Here is a 16,777-nt window from a genome sequence, read left to right on the forward strand (position 1 = left end):
TGATCACTAAGTAGCTACACCAGTTGTTGTTGTTTAGTCGTGTCTGACTGTTTGTGACCCCATGGACCAGAGCACTCCAGGCACTCCTGTCTTCCACTGCCTCCCGCAGTTTGGTCAAACTCATACTGGTAGCTTCAAGAACCATCTCATCCTCTGTTGTCCCCTTCTCCTTGTGCCCTCCTTCTTTCCCAACAGCAGGGTCTTTTCCAGGGAGTCTTCTCTTCTCATGAGGTGGCCAAAGTATTGGAGCCTCAGGTTCAGGATCTGTCCTTCCACTGAGCACTCAGGGCTGATTTCCTTAAGAATGGATAGGTTTGATCTTCTTGCAGTCCATGGGACTCTCAACAGTCTCCTCCAGCACCATAATTCAAAAGCATCAATTCTTCGGCGATCAGCCTTCTTTATGGTCCAGCTCTCACTTCTATACATCACTACATTTTAATATAGCCCAAGCAAAGAGTCTTGTGGAATCTTAAAGGCTAACCATTTTTAATGGCATAAGATTTTGGGGGTTAGAGTTCACCAGATGCATGGAGTAGGGTCAGAAAAAATCAAGTGAATGAAAATGAACTATGATAATTTCATTAAAGCTTATCAGTGTATGTAAAATAACGACAGTGGTCATTCACAAAGCAGAGCTGATAATGCAGACAATTCGCATTAATGAGCTAACTATCACCTATAGAAGGATAAACAATATTGATCTTCATTCAAGCGAATTTGCTGGTTGTACCTGAGCTAGAAAAATGCCTAAATGATCAGGTTATTTCAAACAGTAAAGAGAGAACTGGGAAAGCAGAGAAGTAATATTATATATAATAAACTGTGTGTCTGAATTATTAACTCTTCTCAAAATCACCAGACTTTCCCTCACCCCCAATTGGATTGTACATCCAGCGGAGAAGTCTTTATGGAAATGACAAAATAATGAATTGTGAGCAATAGATCGACACCTTCTTCATCGTGATATGAAGACAATATGAGACTGATTGGGGGAACAATAACAACCTCAACAAAGCTTTGAAGGGGTGGGAAAATCAATGCTCACGGCTCTAAAAGCAACTCACATTCTTCCTTGTGGAGAGAAAAGGGGGGAGCATTCTGAATTTTTATTATCTTTCCATGCAAGTCCTAGCAGTGAAAACCCATAGTAGAGCATCTCCTGTAGCAACCCATTCCTTTGCTAAGCAGATTGCCAGAATGGCCAGCTGAGCAGCTCGCTGTTAAAAGATAGTTCCTTGATATTTAGAGATCTTTGTTCAGTGCCTTGAAGAAGATAGCCAGGTTGAGAGCTCAGGAAGGTCATCCCTGCTTTAGCTTAGAGGAGGGAGAAGATGTATATTGATCATGTGAAGAAATAAGCTTTTACAGTTTGGAGCAAAGCCAGGCTGAAGATACTGTGTTAGATGTGGGACATCTCTGTCTGGATGTCTTGTTGAGGAGGAGATCTGCTGCCTCACGAGAGTGCCTCTGTGCTTCCAGTTATGCTCTGCTTGCACATTTGTATATAAAGCAAATATTTCAAAGGCGCATGCCTTGCATGAAAAAGGCTCAAAGTTCAATCCTGGCATGCCTAGGTGGAACCAGAAAACATTCCAGCCTGAAAACCCGCTGTCAGGCAGTGTTGACAATACCCAGCCAGATGGGTGGGGTATAAATATTTATAATCATCCTCATCATCATGGGCTAGATGGATCAGTGGTCTGACAGCATGTGGCACCTTCCTCTGTTCCTCATTCAAAGCAAACAAAAACATTTGAGAACAGTGCCACTGGAACTCCTCAACGCACAGAATGATGGGAAGCAGCCAACAATCTTATGTTGAGCCACGGGATAAGGAATCATCTAGCTCTTGTTAGAAGACCAATGGTTTTACTTTCAGTTGTCAGGAGAGGAAGGAAATCCCCTGAAATGCAGAAATTTAAGATAGTATGAAGAGATAACCTTCCTTATAAGTGTAATGATTACAGAAGGAAGTAGTAAACCACAGGTAGAGAAGGTGAGTAGAATTAAAAATTATCGCAATTGTGGTGATATTTGCAAATGAATTATTCTTTAATTTGGCACTGTTAAGATGCATGCAGCTGCCAGGAAATATGTGTAGCAAATGTGATAGAATGAACAAACATATGACCAATATATGATCTCCTTTCAATTTATGTTTAATATTTGGTTTATCATTTTGCAATCTCAATATGCCAGGGAAGCTGTAGAGCTCCAGGGGCTATGGAATCTATCTATCTATCTATCTATCTATCTATCTATCTATCTATCATCTATCTATCTATCTATATCTATCTATCTATCTACAGTGGTACTTCGGGTTAAGTACTTAATTCGTTCCGGAGGTCCGTACTTAACCTGAAACTGTTCTTAACCTGAAGCACCACTTTAGCTAGTGGGGCCTCCTGCTGCTGCCACGCCGCCAGAGCACAATTTCTGTTCTCATCCTGAAGCAAAGTTCTTAACCTGAAGCAATATTTCTGGGTTGGCAGAGTCTGTAACCTGAAACGTATGTAACCTGAAGCGTATGTAACCCAAGGTACCACTGTATCTATCTATCTATCTCTATGTATATATCTATATCTAAAAGCTGCTGTCACCCATTTCAACTGGAAGCCCAAAACTCATTCAGTCACAAATGAATCTACTATCAAGAATGCTCATTATAACATACGGTAATGTGAACAGAAAAATCGCTCTCCCGGATGAGACCAAAGGTCTAGCAGGAAGACTGCTCAGAAGCCAGTGCAGCCCTGGAATCTATGTCACATATACACTCATGGATATTGTCATAGGGCCACAGCACTGCCTTCCACCACACCTCAAAACCACCAGATGGTTTCTATGAATAACTGCAGAAAACACCCTGCCCCTGTGGGAAGAGACTTGGCCTGTGTGGTATTTAAATAAGCCACCTATGGCTGAAGTGACATAATTTATCACCGTCATAGATTCCATTTCACTTCCTCTGTCTGCAGTAGGATTCCTATTTGGGGAAGACTTCTTGGTAGTGGCTGGTTGTGGTGAGGTCAGCTGTGGGAGACCAAAGTCTGTGGTGGACATCTCCCTCGAGAGGGCTTCTCTCTTCCCCTTATCAGGGCATGAAAGAGGCCAGAAACTGGGCCGGGAGCCAGATAGCAGTGGGGAAGGCCTGGAGCTTGCAGTGACATGCCTTTCATGGCTGCCACCCTTATTAGAATCCCTCGTATTATTTAGCACAACATTATTTGGTGCTATGGGCTGTTTGCAAAAGAAGGAACAGAAAAGGCACTATATTAAGCATGCTGTCTGTCTCTGCAAACAGTAATTGCTTGAGTGGCATCACATTTGGCTGCGTTCAATGACTTCTTGTCATGAAAGTATGACTTACTTCCCACTCAGCCTCATTCGAAATGCTTTCATCAAATAATAATCCTAATAATCCCAACAATTTGACTGTGAGCTTTAAAATCTATGCCTATGGCTGCTTCATAGTTGAGAGAGAAAAGAAAACATTTCCTAGAGATTGTTTCTGTGTTGGGTTGCCATATTTTGAAGAGCAAAAAAGAGGACACAATGGGCAACTTCTACTTTTAACTATGGATCGCTATGACGACTCTACCTATGAAAAAGAGGACGTGCCCTGGAAAAAGAGGACATATGGCAACCCATGCCAGTGCTTGGCCTCTCTTCCTGGATTGACCTTGTCCATCTGTAAGAGCAGCTTAGGCCACTTCCAGATGTTCTGTTTATTGAAGATTCTTCCTGAATTGTTTTCACAAAGTTTGTAGGGAGGTTATAGACTGCATTGCTTCAAGCAATGTTTATCCCATTCTTTCCAGTGCATTTCCTCATCACTTTTCTTGTTGCAAAAAGTCTTGATTTGGGGGGTAAGCAGGTTTGTGGTGCAAGAGTGCCAAATGAGCTTTAATTTTGCAATCTGAATTTGCTGCTGTGTGATTGGATCCCACCCCAAAACAGAAAGAGTCTGGAAGCTCCTTTAGGCTCCTGAGCAAGGACTGTGGTAATTCTGCACTGTATCCATGGTCCATTCCGGATCAAGCAGCAGCATTATCCATTCCTTCACATATCATGGTCGTATGAACAAGCCTGTTGTATCTTCCTGCTAGTTCTTTAAGCTTAATCCAGGCATAGGCAACCTCAGACCTCCAGATGTTTTGGGACTACAACTCCCATGATCCCTAGCTAACAGGAACAGTGGTCAGGGATGATGGGAATTGTAGTCCCAAAAAACATATGGAGGGCTGAGGTTGACTATGCCTGGCTTAATCCTACCACTTGCTGTGCCCATAAAAATCTCAGGGAGAGGCCAAGAACACTCCAAGTCTCAGCCAATCGACTTTTAAGTACTATATTTTCTCAAATATTTTTGCTTTGAAGAACATAGCTCTCTTGGTGCTTTAAATGGCATGTATCCTGCAAGAGTCTCATAATGAAGGACACCAACCCTCCACACGCACCAACATTTTCACCATATGGACTCCCCCTCATCTAGGTAGTCTGTGGTGCTATGGAAATTTTGTCCTCCTATGTTTTTAAACAAAGAAAAACAATTTGTTGAATGAAAAGTAACTGCACTTGAGACAGGACAAATCTTCAGAGGTGTTCAAATTGGCGCAGTTTGGAATGGTTCAGTCTGCCTGCCATCTTGATTCAAAATGGTGTCCAACAAGTTCCAGTTACGGACAAACCTGTCTCCACAATCTCCAGATGAGTGATGGTATCTTCACAGGTATCCAAATTGGCCCAGTCACACCAAACTGGGTCACAGTAAATTCAAGAAGTGCCGCCTGAAAAATCCTGGTTCCATATAGACCTCATCCAATTTCTGTTCTTGTGCTGATTTTAGTGTGATTTCATTTTGACAGTGTCTTGGAGCTATAAAGTGAGATATAAATATTAAATAAATAAGAGATTTTGCCTGAAGACCAGGGAGCAGAACTTGTGTCAAGCTTATATCAAGCTCAGAGACAAACCACTGCTGAGGTGCAGTGCTGGCATAGGCAGGTGGAAGCCCACAAGTAAATAATGTAGTTGAAGACAGACCAGAGGCTATGCTTTGGATCAGGCAAAAGAAAAAGAAAAAAGCAAGGGGCAGAGGCAAGGATCATGGTCAAACAGCGCCAGTCCAATATTTCATTGCCTGAAGTGCAGCATCAAATGCCCCTTTGGTCTTACTCCCCATCCCCTGGTAGGGTGAAGACTTTAAAGTCTCTCAGATATCAATTCCTGGCTTTAGCTATCTACCTAAATTACACTGCCTGAAGCTGTGTGTTTCACCTTCCTGAATGAAAGAGCTAAATGGCCCTGTTGGGTGCGACCCGATGTTTGCTATATGTGGAGAAATAGCTCTTCTGTTTCTACAGAAAAGGGCAAAAGTACAGAGTACAGATAGAGTCATCATCTTAACTTCCTGCGCAATATAATTTCCGCAACTTCCCCAAGGACAATGGCAGTTTTTATTTTCTCTTCCTTTTGTTAATTAGGTAATGCTTATTTGCCTCCAGTTTCATAAAAGCAAAAGCTAAGCTTGTGCATCCTGTTCGTTTTTAATTATGCCCTCGAGGTAGAATTCTTTCTCTTAGGATTTGGATTTAAAGAAATAAAAATAAAACTAAATCCTTAAAAAATGACATCTGCAAATGACCAAGGTGTGGAAAGTGGGTTTTAAAACTCACTTAGATGTGTGTATTTAAGCAAGTGAATGGTACCTCTGGGATAGCCCAAACTCTGAATACACAATCAAACATAGGAAGGCCAAATTGTTGAGCAAGGCTTTGCATATGGTGACTCAAAAACCCATTGTATCACATCCAAACTCTCTATCTAATTAACATACAGTGGTACTTTGGGTTAAGAACTTAATTCGTTCTGGAGGTCCGTTCTTAACCTGAAACTGTTCTTAACCTGAGGTACCACTTTAGCTACCACCGCCTCGCAATTTCTGTTCTCATCCTGAAGCAAAGTTCTTAACCTGAGGTACTATTTCTGGGTTAGTGGAGTCTGTAACCTGAAGTGTCTGTAACCTGAAGCATCTGTAGCCCAAGGTACTATGGTATTGCAAAGTGCTTTGAATATGAAACACAATGGAGATTACTGAAAAGCACAACCATTATTTCCCTAGCTGTAGCAGAGGCTCTGCTGTGAAATAATTGTGGGCTGATTCAGCATTCTGAGTATTGATATTCAGAAACCAACACTTGAACTATGGAAAATGTATACTGATACATAGCTAGATCTATTATCCTAATGCTTGTACATGGGCTTCCTGCCAAGTGAGGTGAGGTAATTCAACACATGACTTGGAACATATTTCTGGAAATGCCTTCTTGAAGACTCTGAGAGAGATTCTAAAGTAGAGGTGAGGAACCTCAGCCTGGGGTCAAAAGTAGCCTTCCAGGCCTATCTATCTGACCCTTGGGGTTCTCCACAGGATACAACCCTCTCTTCAAATGCTTTTGCCTGGCTGGAATGTGATAATGCCCCTTACTTGTCTAGATGAAGGATGGGAGTATGACTTTTGCATGGTTGGAATGCAGCCTACTGTACCAGGAGTACTCACCTGTGGCCCCACCCACTTTTCCTCACTAGCAATTTGTATGCAATTAATTATAGAAATTACATTGTCATTGCATTAATCCGTCTCATTCACTGAAATGCAATGCAAATGTAGGGGGCATGCGTAATCAGTTAAACATACTGTTTGTGGACTGCAAGCAACAACAGTGAATCACTAGATTGATTTACTTTCTGACTACAGGACCAATAAGCAAAAGACTGGCAATTTCTGGTCCCATTTCCATCAGAATTCTCTGACACTTAGTCCTCAACACCGTGTGTGTGTGTGTGTCTTTGATAAGGAACTCCAAGGAAATGGTCGAATGTGACTGTGTGCACCATTCCGCACAAGACCTTGAGATGGGAGCTACCCATGGCACTCGCAGAGCCAGGACAGGATAGTGACCCACGAGTCACTGGGGAGGCAGCATCACACCAAGGCCAGAACCGCTTGGCACCATGGCCTAGGAACACCACATCTAGGACTTTTGGGGGCCTACAGTAACTGAATACAGTAATTGCTTATCTTAGTTTTCCTTGAAAACGTTCACAAAAGGAAAAGTCATTGCAAGGTTCCAGATGCATTTAGAACTCTTTGAAGTGAGAAAATGGTGAACGTAGCTTGAGAACAGGGTTGGGTAAATATTAAGGCAGGTTGTTCCATTGTTCAACTCTCCTTCCAGATTTTGAGTCAGAATCTATGACATTGGTTCTTGTACAGGACTAAAGACATGCTTCAAGTTATTTTGAGCAATGTCCTCCCCTCCTGCTTTTTGCATCTTTCCTGTGAAAATATTGGTAACTGATGGATTTTGAGATGTGGAGGCACAATTTAAAAGCTCACATAGTGCATTTTGAGCAACAGAGGGAAATTTCTTTCTTTCTTTTGAGGGCTCTTAGATGCTAGTGGGCTTACATGCATGTAAGAACAACACAGGATGGGGTGATGAGCTTTTTTCAGCTGCATTCCTTTCTGGGGCTAGGGGCAAATCTGGGCAGATTTGCCTTTGTACAGTAGGTTAGTCTCTACAAACACACAACATCTTTTTCTACCCTGTATTTAAAGTAACTAAAAAGCTTTACAACAGGTGAAGGACACACCTGAGCCAGTAAATACACTCAATAACAGAGCTAGGGAGGGGTTGTGGTATGGGGAGAGTCCTAACAGAGGGGGGCATATTTGGTCACTGGGCCTAATGTTCTCATCTCATGCTCTAAGATATCCGGTTAACCCCCCCCCCATACTAGAGAGTTTTTACTAATATAAAAATTAAATACCCAATTCGGGGGGGGGGGGAGCGAGTGTCAAGTGGTCTCCACTCCCGACAAGATATCATACTACAGTTGCTTTTGGGCTTTGTCTAATGAGACAACACAGCTACTTGCAAACTGTATCTGCTTCTGAGGGATTTAACCAACAGGGAATCCTGTAACTGCAGGAATAACTAATGAAACGGCTCAAATCCTCAAAAGAGAACTTGCTTCAAAATGTACTAGATGAATATTTGAACAGTTTTAGAAAAACCAATGGACAAAATTTGTAAGTAGCCATATCGGTCAACTGTGGGGAAGGCCCTACAAAGCAACCATTACAGAGAATGACTCTGTAATTTCAGGGTCATGAGTTTGAGCCCCATGTTGGGTAACACATTTCTGCATTACAGGGGGTTGGACTCTCAACTCCCTCTCAACTCTACAATTCTATGATTCTGTTCAGAGTGAGAGGGATCCAGTTGCCCAGGCCCACCCCTTTAGTTCAGAGGACCTTTGGTGTTGCCTGGCTACTGCCAACCAGGGACTGAAGGCTGCCTCTGCCATCTGGACTGAGTGAGATCCCACCACTTAACCCCCAGTCCCTTGCCTCAGGAAACCTCAAAGGGAGTTGCATGAATGTCAGAAATCCTGCCTAGATATTCCTGGTTCCTTGTGGATGCCATGCAATCTCTGCTCCTGCACCAGATTTGAGTGTGATTACAATGGTACCTCTGGTTAAGTACTTAATTCGTTCCGGAGGTCCGTTCTTAACCTGAAACTGTTCTTAACCTGAAGCACTTTAGCTAATGGGGCCTCCTGCTGCTGCCGTGCCGCTGGAGCACGATTTCTGTTCTTATCCTGAAGCAAAGTTCTTAACCTGAAGCACTTTTTCTGGGTTAGCGGAGTTTGTAACCTGAAGCGTATGTAACCCGAGGTACCACCGTATATGGAGAATCTTTTACAAGCTGCTTTGAATGCCTCTGTAGGCTAAAAAGAAGGGTGCAAGTACCTATATAAACCAACAGCAGTATTTTCCTATGCCTGAGGACTTGGGTCTAAGGAAAGTACTCCTCCCACATACACAGGCAAACCAGGTTGCGCCTCTCTTTTCCATCGCTCAGAATGGTTACTAACTTCAATTTGGGGTTCTCCTCTCCGTCAGGTCCAGGAACACACTATCCGCCCACACCCCGTTTATCCCCTTGTTTTGCTGAACACCCAACCCTACACACAACTTGCCAAGTTCCATCACAAAAGCTTTGTGACGTTTTCAGCGGGTCCCAGCAGCTCCTAGCCGCGAAGGTGTCGCGGCGCTGCTGCTGCTGCTGTTTTCGAAGTGCATGGCTTCTTTAAAAGAGTGTATTCATCTTTGCAGGTGGCTTTTGGGACACACACACACACACACACACACACACGACCCTGAAAAATGCTTGCAAGGGGGAGATGACCCTGCTAAATGATTGCAAGGGCCGCGGCGCGGGGGCGGGCGGGCTTCCCTGCCTGGGATGTGCATCCCCCATAAAGGTAGACGGAACCCAAGCAAAGTCGCCTACCTGAGAAGCACTCCGCCCCTTCCTATCTGCGCCTCTCCACTTCCCTCCAAAGAAACCTGCCCCTATTGTGTCCCCCACCCCATTATACGAAGGGGCGCCCCGCTCCGACACGCGCGCCTCTCCAGCTTGCCCCCGCGCCCCAATACCCCACTGAAACAAGTGCATGAACCCCCAACCTCCTCCCTTTCTCCCTTCCTCCTCCCTTTTCCCCAGAAGCGGCCGCTTGCAAAGGCACCATCTTCCCCGGCCGAGCCAGCCTCGACCTCCCTCTCTCCCCTCACCCCCAACCCGCAAAAAAGAAGCCTCCTCCTTTGCCCTGCCTCGGCTGGGCAGCAATTGGCGCCTTTCCCTCCGCGGCGCCGTCACTCAAGAGCAGGGTCGCGTTCGGATTGAGCGCCGCCGGTGCCACTTACGGGCCCGCCTCCTCGGGTGCGCCGCGATTGGGCGGCGGCGCTGTCACTTCGGAGTTTTCTCCTCACCCCCGTCCCGCCTCCTTTGTTGTCACGACGCCGCTGAGGGCTGGGGCTTTTTTTTTTCCCCTTCGCCTCCTCGCTGCCGCTGTTGACTGATGTTCTGAGGGGAGAAGAGGTGGCGGCGGCGGCGGCGGCTGGTCCTTCTCCTTCCCGCTTTCCTCTCTCGCCCCGCTTCCCCATCCTTCCCGGGCCGGCCCCGGAGTTGCGGGGCGGGGGGTGGGTCGGGGGGGAGAGCGAGCTTCCTTCGCCATGACCACCAGCACCACCGGCTCCACGCTGCTGCAGCCGCTCAGCAACGCCGTTCGGCTGCCCATAGACCAGGTGAGGATCCCCGGCGGCGGCGGCTGCAGGAGCAGCAAAGAGCAGTCGCCCTCCTGCCTTTAGAGGGAATGAAGAATAGGATATAGTTCCTCCCTCCCCACCCCCCATCTTATCCCATCCCCCTTTTTCTGTGTTTCCGAGCTTGCATTCCTCCCCCTTTGCAACCCCACCCCACATTGCCCACCCGAAAGTAGCAGATTCCCGCCCCCGGTCATTAGATTTTTACATGCGTTTCTACATCTACTGCCTATCTTGCACCTCTTTTTTTCCTCTCTGTGCAGTGCTGTATATTGTGCGCAAAAAAAAAAGGAGGAATCTGGAGAGGGTGTGTGTGTGTGTTGGGGTGATTATGCATCTGCACATCCACCCTTTTGTATGTGCCATCATGTTCTTAGGGTGTGTTATGTGTGGTTGCTTATGCCTACCATTTAGACAGCCGCCCCTTTTAAGCCTCTGCATTGGCAAAATTCTGTTGCTGAATAATAATAATAATAATTAAGCTGGCGTTTTAACTATCTCAAGGTCGTATTGTATATTTTTTTTTGTAATCATTGGGGGAAACAACGTTTTGGTTACAGGTGCTATAGGGAAGAGTGATAAGCTTATTGATGTGCATAAACCGCTACTTTCCAAACCGTGATCGATAAGCGTTTAAATTACGGTTATTTCCCCAAAAGCAGCATTGTTAGAAATGTACTTTGTGTACAGCCCAGAGACTTTAAAATAGGAAACTGGGAACCAGAAGCCTTGAGCTATTTTGTTGGCTGTGGTGGAAGTCCTGGCTCTATTAAAACCTGTGGCAAAATTCCCATTTGACCTCCTTGGGGGGCAGAATTTCATCTGTTTCAGTTTGGCCTTGGGAGAAACAGCAAAGTGGAATCTTCCTTTTCCTTGTGCTGAGAGAGGGACTTGTGGGGCTCCAGACATTGGAAAGCTTTAACGATTTGCAGTTAATGGGTGCTGTGTGCTGTAGTTGAATGCCGAGTATTTATTTCGTGAGTCTGCATAAATGCAATGCATTGTAATATTTACACAGAAGCAATACAACGTGTGATATATGTGTATACTGATTTTCCCTTTCAGAAAAGCTGAAAATGCTAGGTGATGGCAAAGTTCGTAAATGTTGCATATTACCTGTACTAAAGAAGAGTGCATGTCACTGGGGAAACTGAGGCACACAAATCAATTTACTTGGCTTGTATATCCAGGGAGGGGGAGGGGAGAGATGTGGAACTACAGTTCTCAAGTTCAATCTGTGGGCGGTCCAGTGAATACCTTTACTTGTATTTGGTCACGCTGATACTTCTAATCTCATAGTGAGTAAACAATGGGTGTGAAAATTTATCTTCTCATTAAAAGAACACCCTTTATGTACCCCACAGTTTAAAAAAAATGACTTGAGGCAGACTGTACAGATGTGTTTTTAGTAAGAGAGAAATGGAAAATTACTCTTGTGCTGTGGTGAAGAAAGCTCTACCCGTACAAAGGATACATTTACAAAATAATTGGTAGTACTTTCTGAAAAGTAGAAAAAGAGCAGCTGTAGTTTGGAAACACCCGAAAACTTTTTGTAATATCTTCTGAGCAGAGCTGAAAATTTCTGTGTTTAGGGTATCTGACAATAAACAAAACTAAAAGAAACTGTCAAAGCTGAATCAGGGGCTGAATGCAAGGTTGTCGGACAGACCATAGACTTCATATGCCTTAACATTTGAATCCTGATAGTTTGAGAGTACGTGCTCCCAGGTACATGATGCAATATGATTCTGTTTTATGGACGAATGTAGGTTTTGCTGACAAAGGTTACAATCTGGTCAAAGTTAAGGCCTTTAAGACCCATTAATTTCATTGGAGGAGAACTTTCTACTGAAATCAGTGGCACCAAAATGTCCTTAACGTTGCCTGGAGTGAATTAATTATGTGCTTCATTCTTATATTAGGACAGGGATCAACTTTCGCTGTGCCGCATCTGCTAGGTTTCATCTATGTTTTTGCTAATACTGTTGGTATTTTAGCAGTTGAGTATAACGTCATGTCAACCATTCCACACTTTTATGAAATATGTTCACCGTGGGCTTACTAGTGCTACAGTAGAGTTGCTGCACCAAGGTGTGAGTATGAATGGAAAGTCCCTGGTTCACTGCATTTCTCTAAAGTGTGTTCACTGAGTGCTTGGAGGCATGTCTGCTGTTCATATTTATTAAGTTGCATTATAGCAAACACCTATGGCCAACGTAATTGCTGTGTAAAAGTGGATAGTGTTCAGTCTCAAAAATTCCCAGAAGCAGGGAAGACTGAGATGGTAATTTGCGACACAGATACATCTCTATACAAAATGTGTGGTACATTTAAAAAACCTCCTATTTGATTATGCAGCATATTTTGTGGGTACAGTGTTCTGTACCCAAAGCAGTGGGCGTGCCACCTCTAAATTCTGAGATGAGTATTTGCAAGCCTATTACAACTTTTTAAAGGTTTAAATATTCTTTTGATAAATATGAAGAAGAACCCTGCTCAATCATTCAAAAAAGGTCAGACTAATCCAGTACAGTGGTACCTTGGTTTAAGAGCAGCTTAGTTTATGAACAACTTGGATTAAGAAAGCTGCAAACCCAGAAGTAGGTGTTTTGGTTTGTGAACTTTGCCTTGGAAGCAGAACATGTTCCGCTTCCTATTTATTCAGTGTGTTCCATTTGTAAATTGAGTCCCCCACTGCTATGAGGAAAAAACAAAACGCCTTGGTTTAAGAATGCTTTGGTTTAAGAATGGACTTCCGGAACGGATTAAGTTCGTAAACCAAGGTACCACTGTATCCTGTTCTCATAGTGTCCAACCTGCTAGCAGGACGTGAACACAACAGTACTGTTTTCACTTGGGATTCCCAGCAACTGGTATTTAGAGACATACAGCCTCAGACAGAGGAGGCAGAACATAGTTATCATAGCTGGTTGCCATCGATCGCATTATTCTCTATGAATTTATCTAATCCTCTTTTAACGCCACCCCATTGGTGGACATCGCTATACTTTGTAAAAGTGAGTTCCATAGTATATAGCAGGCTTCCTCAAACTTGGCCCTCCAGATGTTTTGAGACTGCATTTCCCATCATCCCTGACCACTGGTCCTGCTAGCTAGGGATCATGGGAGTTGTAGGCCAAAAACATCTGGAGGGCCGAGTTTGAGGAAGCCTGGTATATTGTGTGAAGGATTTCCTTGTCTGTCATGAATCTTAGAGCATTCATCTTCATCTTATAACATTCAGCTTCATTGAACGGCCTTGGGTTGTAGTACTGGGTTTTCTAATTGGCCTTAGGTTGTAGGGAAAAAACAACCCTTTTCTTCACATTGTGCATAATTTTGGACATTTCTATCATATCCCCGTACTCTCCTTTTTTCTATAAAGAAGCTCCAGATGTTGTAACCTTTCCTCATAAAGTGGGTGCCTATAAGAAAAAAAAGTCATTTCCCTACCTCATGGTTGGTGAACCATAATTGTGCTCTTCTGATGATGATCAAACTATAGTGTGAAGCAGCCTTTGCCCTCAGGATGTTGGACTAGGGCCTAGGGAAACTGGGTTCAGCACTCAGCCACGAATCCTTCTGGGTGACTTTAGACCAGACACAGTCTCTCAGCCTAACCTACCTCATAGGGTTCTTGTTAGGGTAAGATGATGGGAGAGAAAAATGGCCATACATATGACTTTGAATGCCTTTGCGGAAAGGTTGGATACAAATGCTATAAAAATTAATATGTGCAGCTTCCACCATCCCCAGTTAGCACAGTCATGATGGCCAGAACATGTCCAAAAACATCTGGAGGCACCAGGGTGGGGAAGGCAGGTTTGGACTGAAGACTGTTCATAGGAAACAAGCTTACTTTTCATGGTACTATTATAAGAACGTCTTCAGAAGAGAAAACCTAACAGATCTTGGGCTGAATACTGTGCACTGCAAATTTGTCAGTGCAAGAATAAAAGCAGACATGGGCTTAGGACAGTTTGGTGTTCCGTATGAAATAGTAAGATGTCATCATTTCATATTGTATCCTGAAGCTTTGGGGACTAGTCAGTCTTCCCCTGTCCTTCATGCCTTCCAGTTTGCATGCTCCATCTGGGTCCATTTCTTTTCCCTTCATTGTTTCAGTTTGTTTAGGGCCCTTTACTAGTATCTCTTGCTCCTCTGTAGGACAAGCCTTGCCATAAAACCTTTCTGCCTTGTAGGTCGATGAGCAAGCATAACCCATATTTCACATTCCTGACACCAGGTTGTCATGATTTCAGTTTGTTCATCTCTTATGTCCATTGCATGCCAGCCCTTGCTTCAGTTATAGGTTGGATTTTTCGTGTTTTCCTCCCTTCCTCCCTCTTGTTCCTTGGCTACAGCAGCACGTGCACCAGCATAGTAGGGACTGAAGGAGCACACTATTTTGTTGCAACAGAAGATAATGGCCTCTTCCCAAGTGTTACTAAATTTTTGGTATTCAAGCCAGTTGTGAGTTACAAAGTAAGACAGGTTTTTCTACAGGTTGATTTATGCGTAGGCACAATTGCAGTATTCAAAGAGGCAAGAAGGATGTGTTTTGCATTTTTTGTTTGTTATAGTTCTGCAATTGTATGGAAATCGAGTGTGTATTTGTATGTATATGTGGAACGAACCACACTAATGCACAGAGTGTAGTCAGGTAATCATGAACAAGGGTTGGGTGTGGCAAAGAGCAATGAGAAATTGGCTCCTTATGTTATGTGCTAATCAAAAAGAGAAGATTGGGCGTCTGTGATATAAAGTGAAGTAGCTTTTCCTCTCCATGTGTTGAAAAAGAATATCTGGCTCAGTTCAGAGGAGAAACACCTTTTTCCTTCTCTCCTGCTTGCAGATTGTTGTTTGCAATTTAGTGCTAATTGTAGTTTGCTATGACATACAGATCGGCGAATCACGTTTAGTGCCTCAACCTCAAAATGGTTTCGAAAAACATGATTTGAAGTGGATTTTTTTCTTCTGGTTTCTGAGATTGTGAGAAGGCACAAGGTTGTGACTCATTTCTTATTCGAACCATATTTTGGAGCTATGCATGTGTGTTGTATAGTATGACCAGGGATGTAGATGTGGGCAAGATTGTAGGCGCCTGTTCCCTTCCTTGAATTTTTAACTTTTCATTAAAAAGTAAATCATGAACCCTCTTGGTTGTGAAGCTATAAGGAAGAAAAAATGCAGGTTCAATTTCTCAGGAAGAGGTAAACCTGCTTCTGCTTTTTAGCATTAAAAAGGCACTTATTTTTCAATATTATTATTTTTTCAATATTATTAATTAAAATTTTAAGTATGTATCTAGGTTCTTAGTGCAAAACTTCTGCTGGTAATTCCCCAACAATGTTTTTTGCTACAGGCTTCAGTGTTTAGAATGCTATGATGGGCAGGAATCAGGAAGGATATTGGGAGAAGGGGTTGGTTTGATGGTACACTTTTGGTGCTTTATAACAAGTTTGATATCATATCATGCACTGTGTTGGGCAGAGTCCCATGTTCACATTCCTATGGAATCATGGACTTGGGAAATATCTCTACCTCAGGACAGTGGGAAAGATAGTACTCTTCTGCATCTAGATAAGTGAGGATCAACAGAATAAATATGATAAGTCATGTTGTAGACTTGGAATTATAAAAAAAAATTATTATTTAATTTCCAACACCTTTGCTGCTGGTTAGTTGCATTGTTGGGAAACTGGCATAAAGCTGCTTTATTTTAATTTATGTAGAGTTGGGTTTTCTGAATTCCTATCTCTTTAATTTGTATAGCACATTGTGAAAAAAGGGATCATGTTCGAGAGCTGATGTTGCATGTGAATTTGTTCCTTGCTCTTCAGCAAAAAAGAAAAAAAAAAGAACTGCTAGCACGGCATAAGAATTGCAATAAGAACGTTTCAGATTTACAGCCTGAAATACCGGTAACTGACACAAAAGGAAAAGGGATTGGGAATGGAGGAGGAAAAAAGCAAAGCTAGGCAGTATTTCTTTGTTACCTTATCGTTGTTGAATGGCTTATCTTGTCAGTTGACAATTGAGATCCTTCCCATCTAGTTTTCAGAGTTATCTCTGCCAGAATTCATTATCTGCCACTATTCATTTTGACTTGTCATTAGATCTTTTCTGCTTGCACCGAGGGTCTTTGGGCCCCTTGTTTTGCCCTTGTTTAGTCTGACCCTGGTGACTGTGGAAGACAAGAATCTGTTTTAACACTGCTGCTTTTCTGTTGCCATAGAAATGGGCAGCTGTGATAGAAAAGAGGTGCTGTACAGCCTCTTGGCTATTGGAGAGGGAAAGCTGCCATGGTCGATTCAAGAGACCAGGGCAAAGTAGAGAACGATCTAAATCTTCTTCCCCATCAGCAAATTGCTCTGAATTGTGGAGACAAGAGAGAGGTTCTAAGTCAGGAGTTTCAGCGGCTGGGAATGGGGGAAAATCAAGTGCAACATGATTACTGGTGGGATATTTTCTGTATGGAATGAATTTTCTGTATAGGCTTTGCTGTTGTAATGAAATGGCTTGATGCAAAGCAGCAGCTAGTTTATAAATGTAGATGGCAAATTATGGGTTGCAAATTGGATATTTTTACAGATT

The 16,777-nt window shown here is 43.3% G+C and overlaps 1 protein-coding gene and 1 long non-coding RNA gene across 2 annotated transcripts in view; one reads left to right on the forward strand and one right to left on the reverse strand.

Annotated features, from left to right (window-relative positions):
- Positions 1 to 472: 472 nt before the first annotated feature.
- Positions 473 to 16,645, reverse strand: LOC309528360. Its single transcript, XR_014217707.1, has 2 exons — positions 16,180 to 16,645; positions 473 to 1,906 (listed from the first exon to the last, which is right to left on the reverse strand). It is a non-coding gene; the product is annotated as an uncharacterized lncRNA (long non-coding RNA).
- The window catches only part of MBOAT2 (membrane bound glycerophospholipid O-acyltransferase 2), a 74,104-nt gene continuing 67,263 nt past the window's right edge, over positions 9,937 to 16,777 (forward strand). The window contains exon 1 of the mRNA XM_082215567.1: positions 9,937 to 10,162. Within this exon, the coding sequence (XP_082071693.1) occupies positions 10,091 to 10,162 (72 nt within the window). The 5' untranslated portion in view covers positions 9,937 to 10,090. The remainder of the gene's footprint in view (positions 10,163 to 16,777) is intronic.

The sequence above is a fragment of the Podarcis vaucheri genome (assembly GCF_965113315.1).
Source record: "Podarcis vaucheri genome assembly, chromosome: 3".
NCBI lineage: Eukaryota > Metazoa > Chordata > Lepidosauria > Squamata > Lacertidae > Podarcis > Podarcis vaucheri.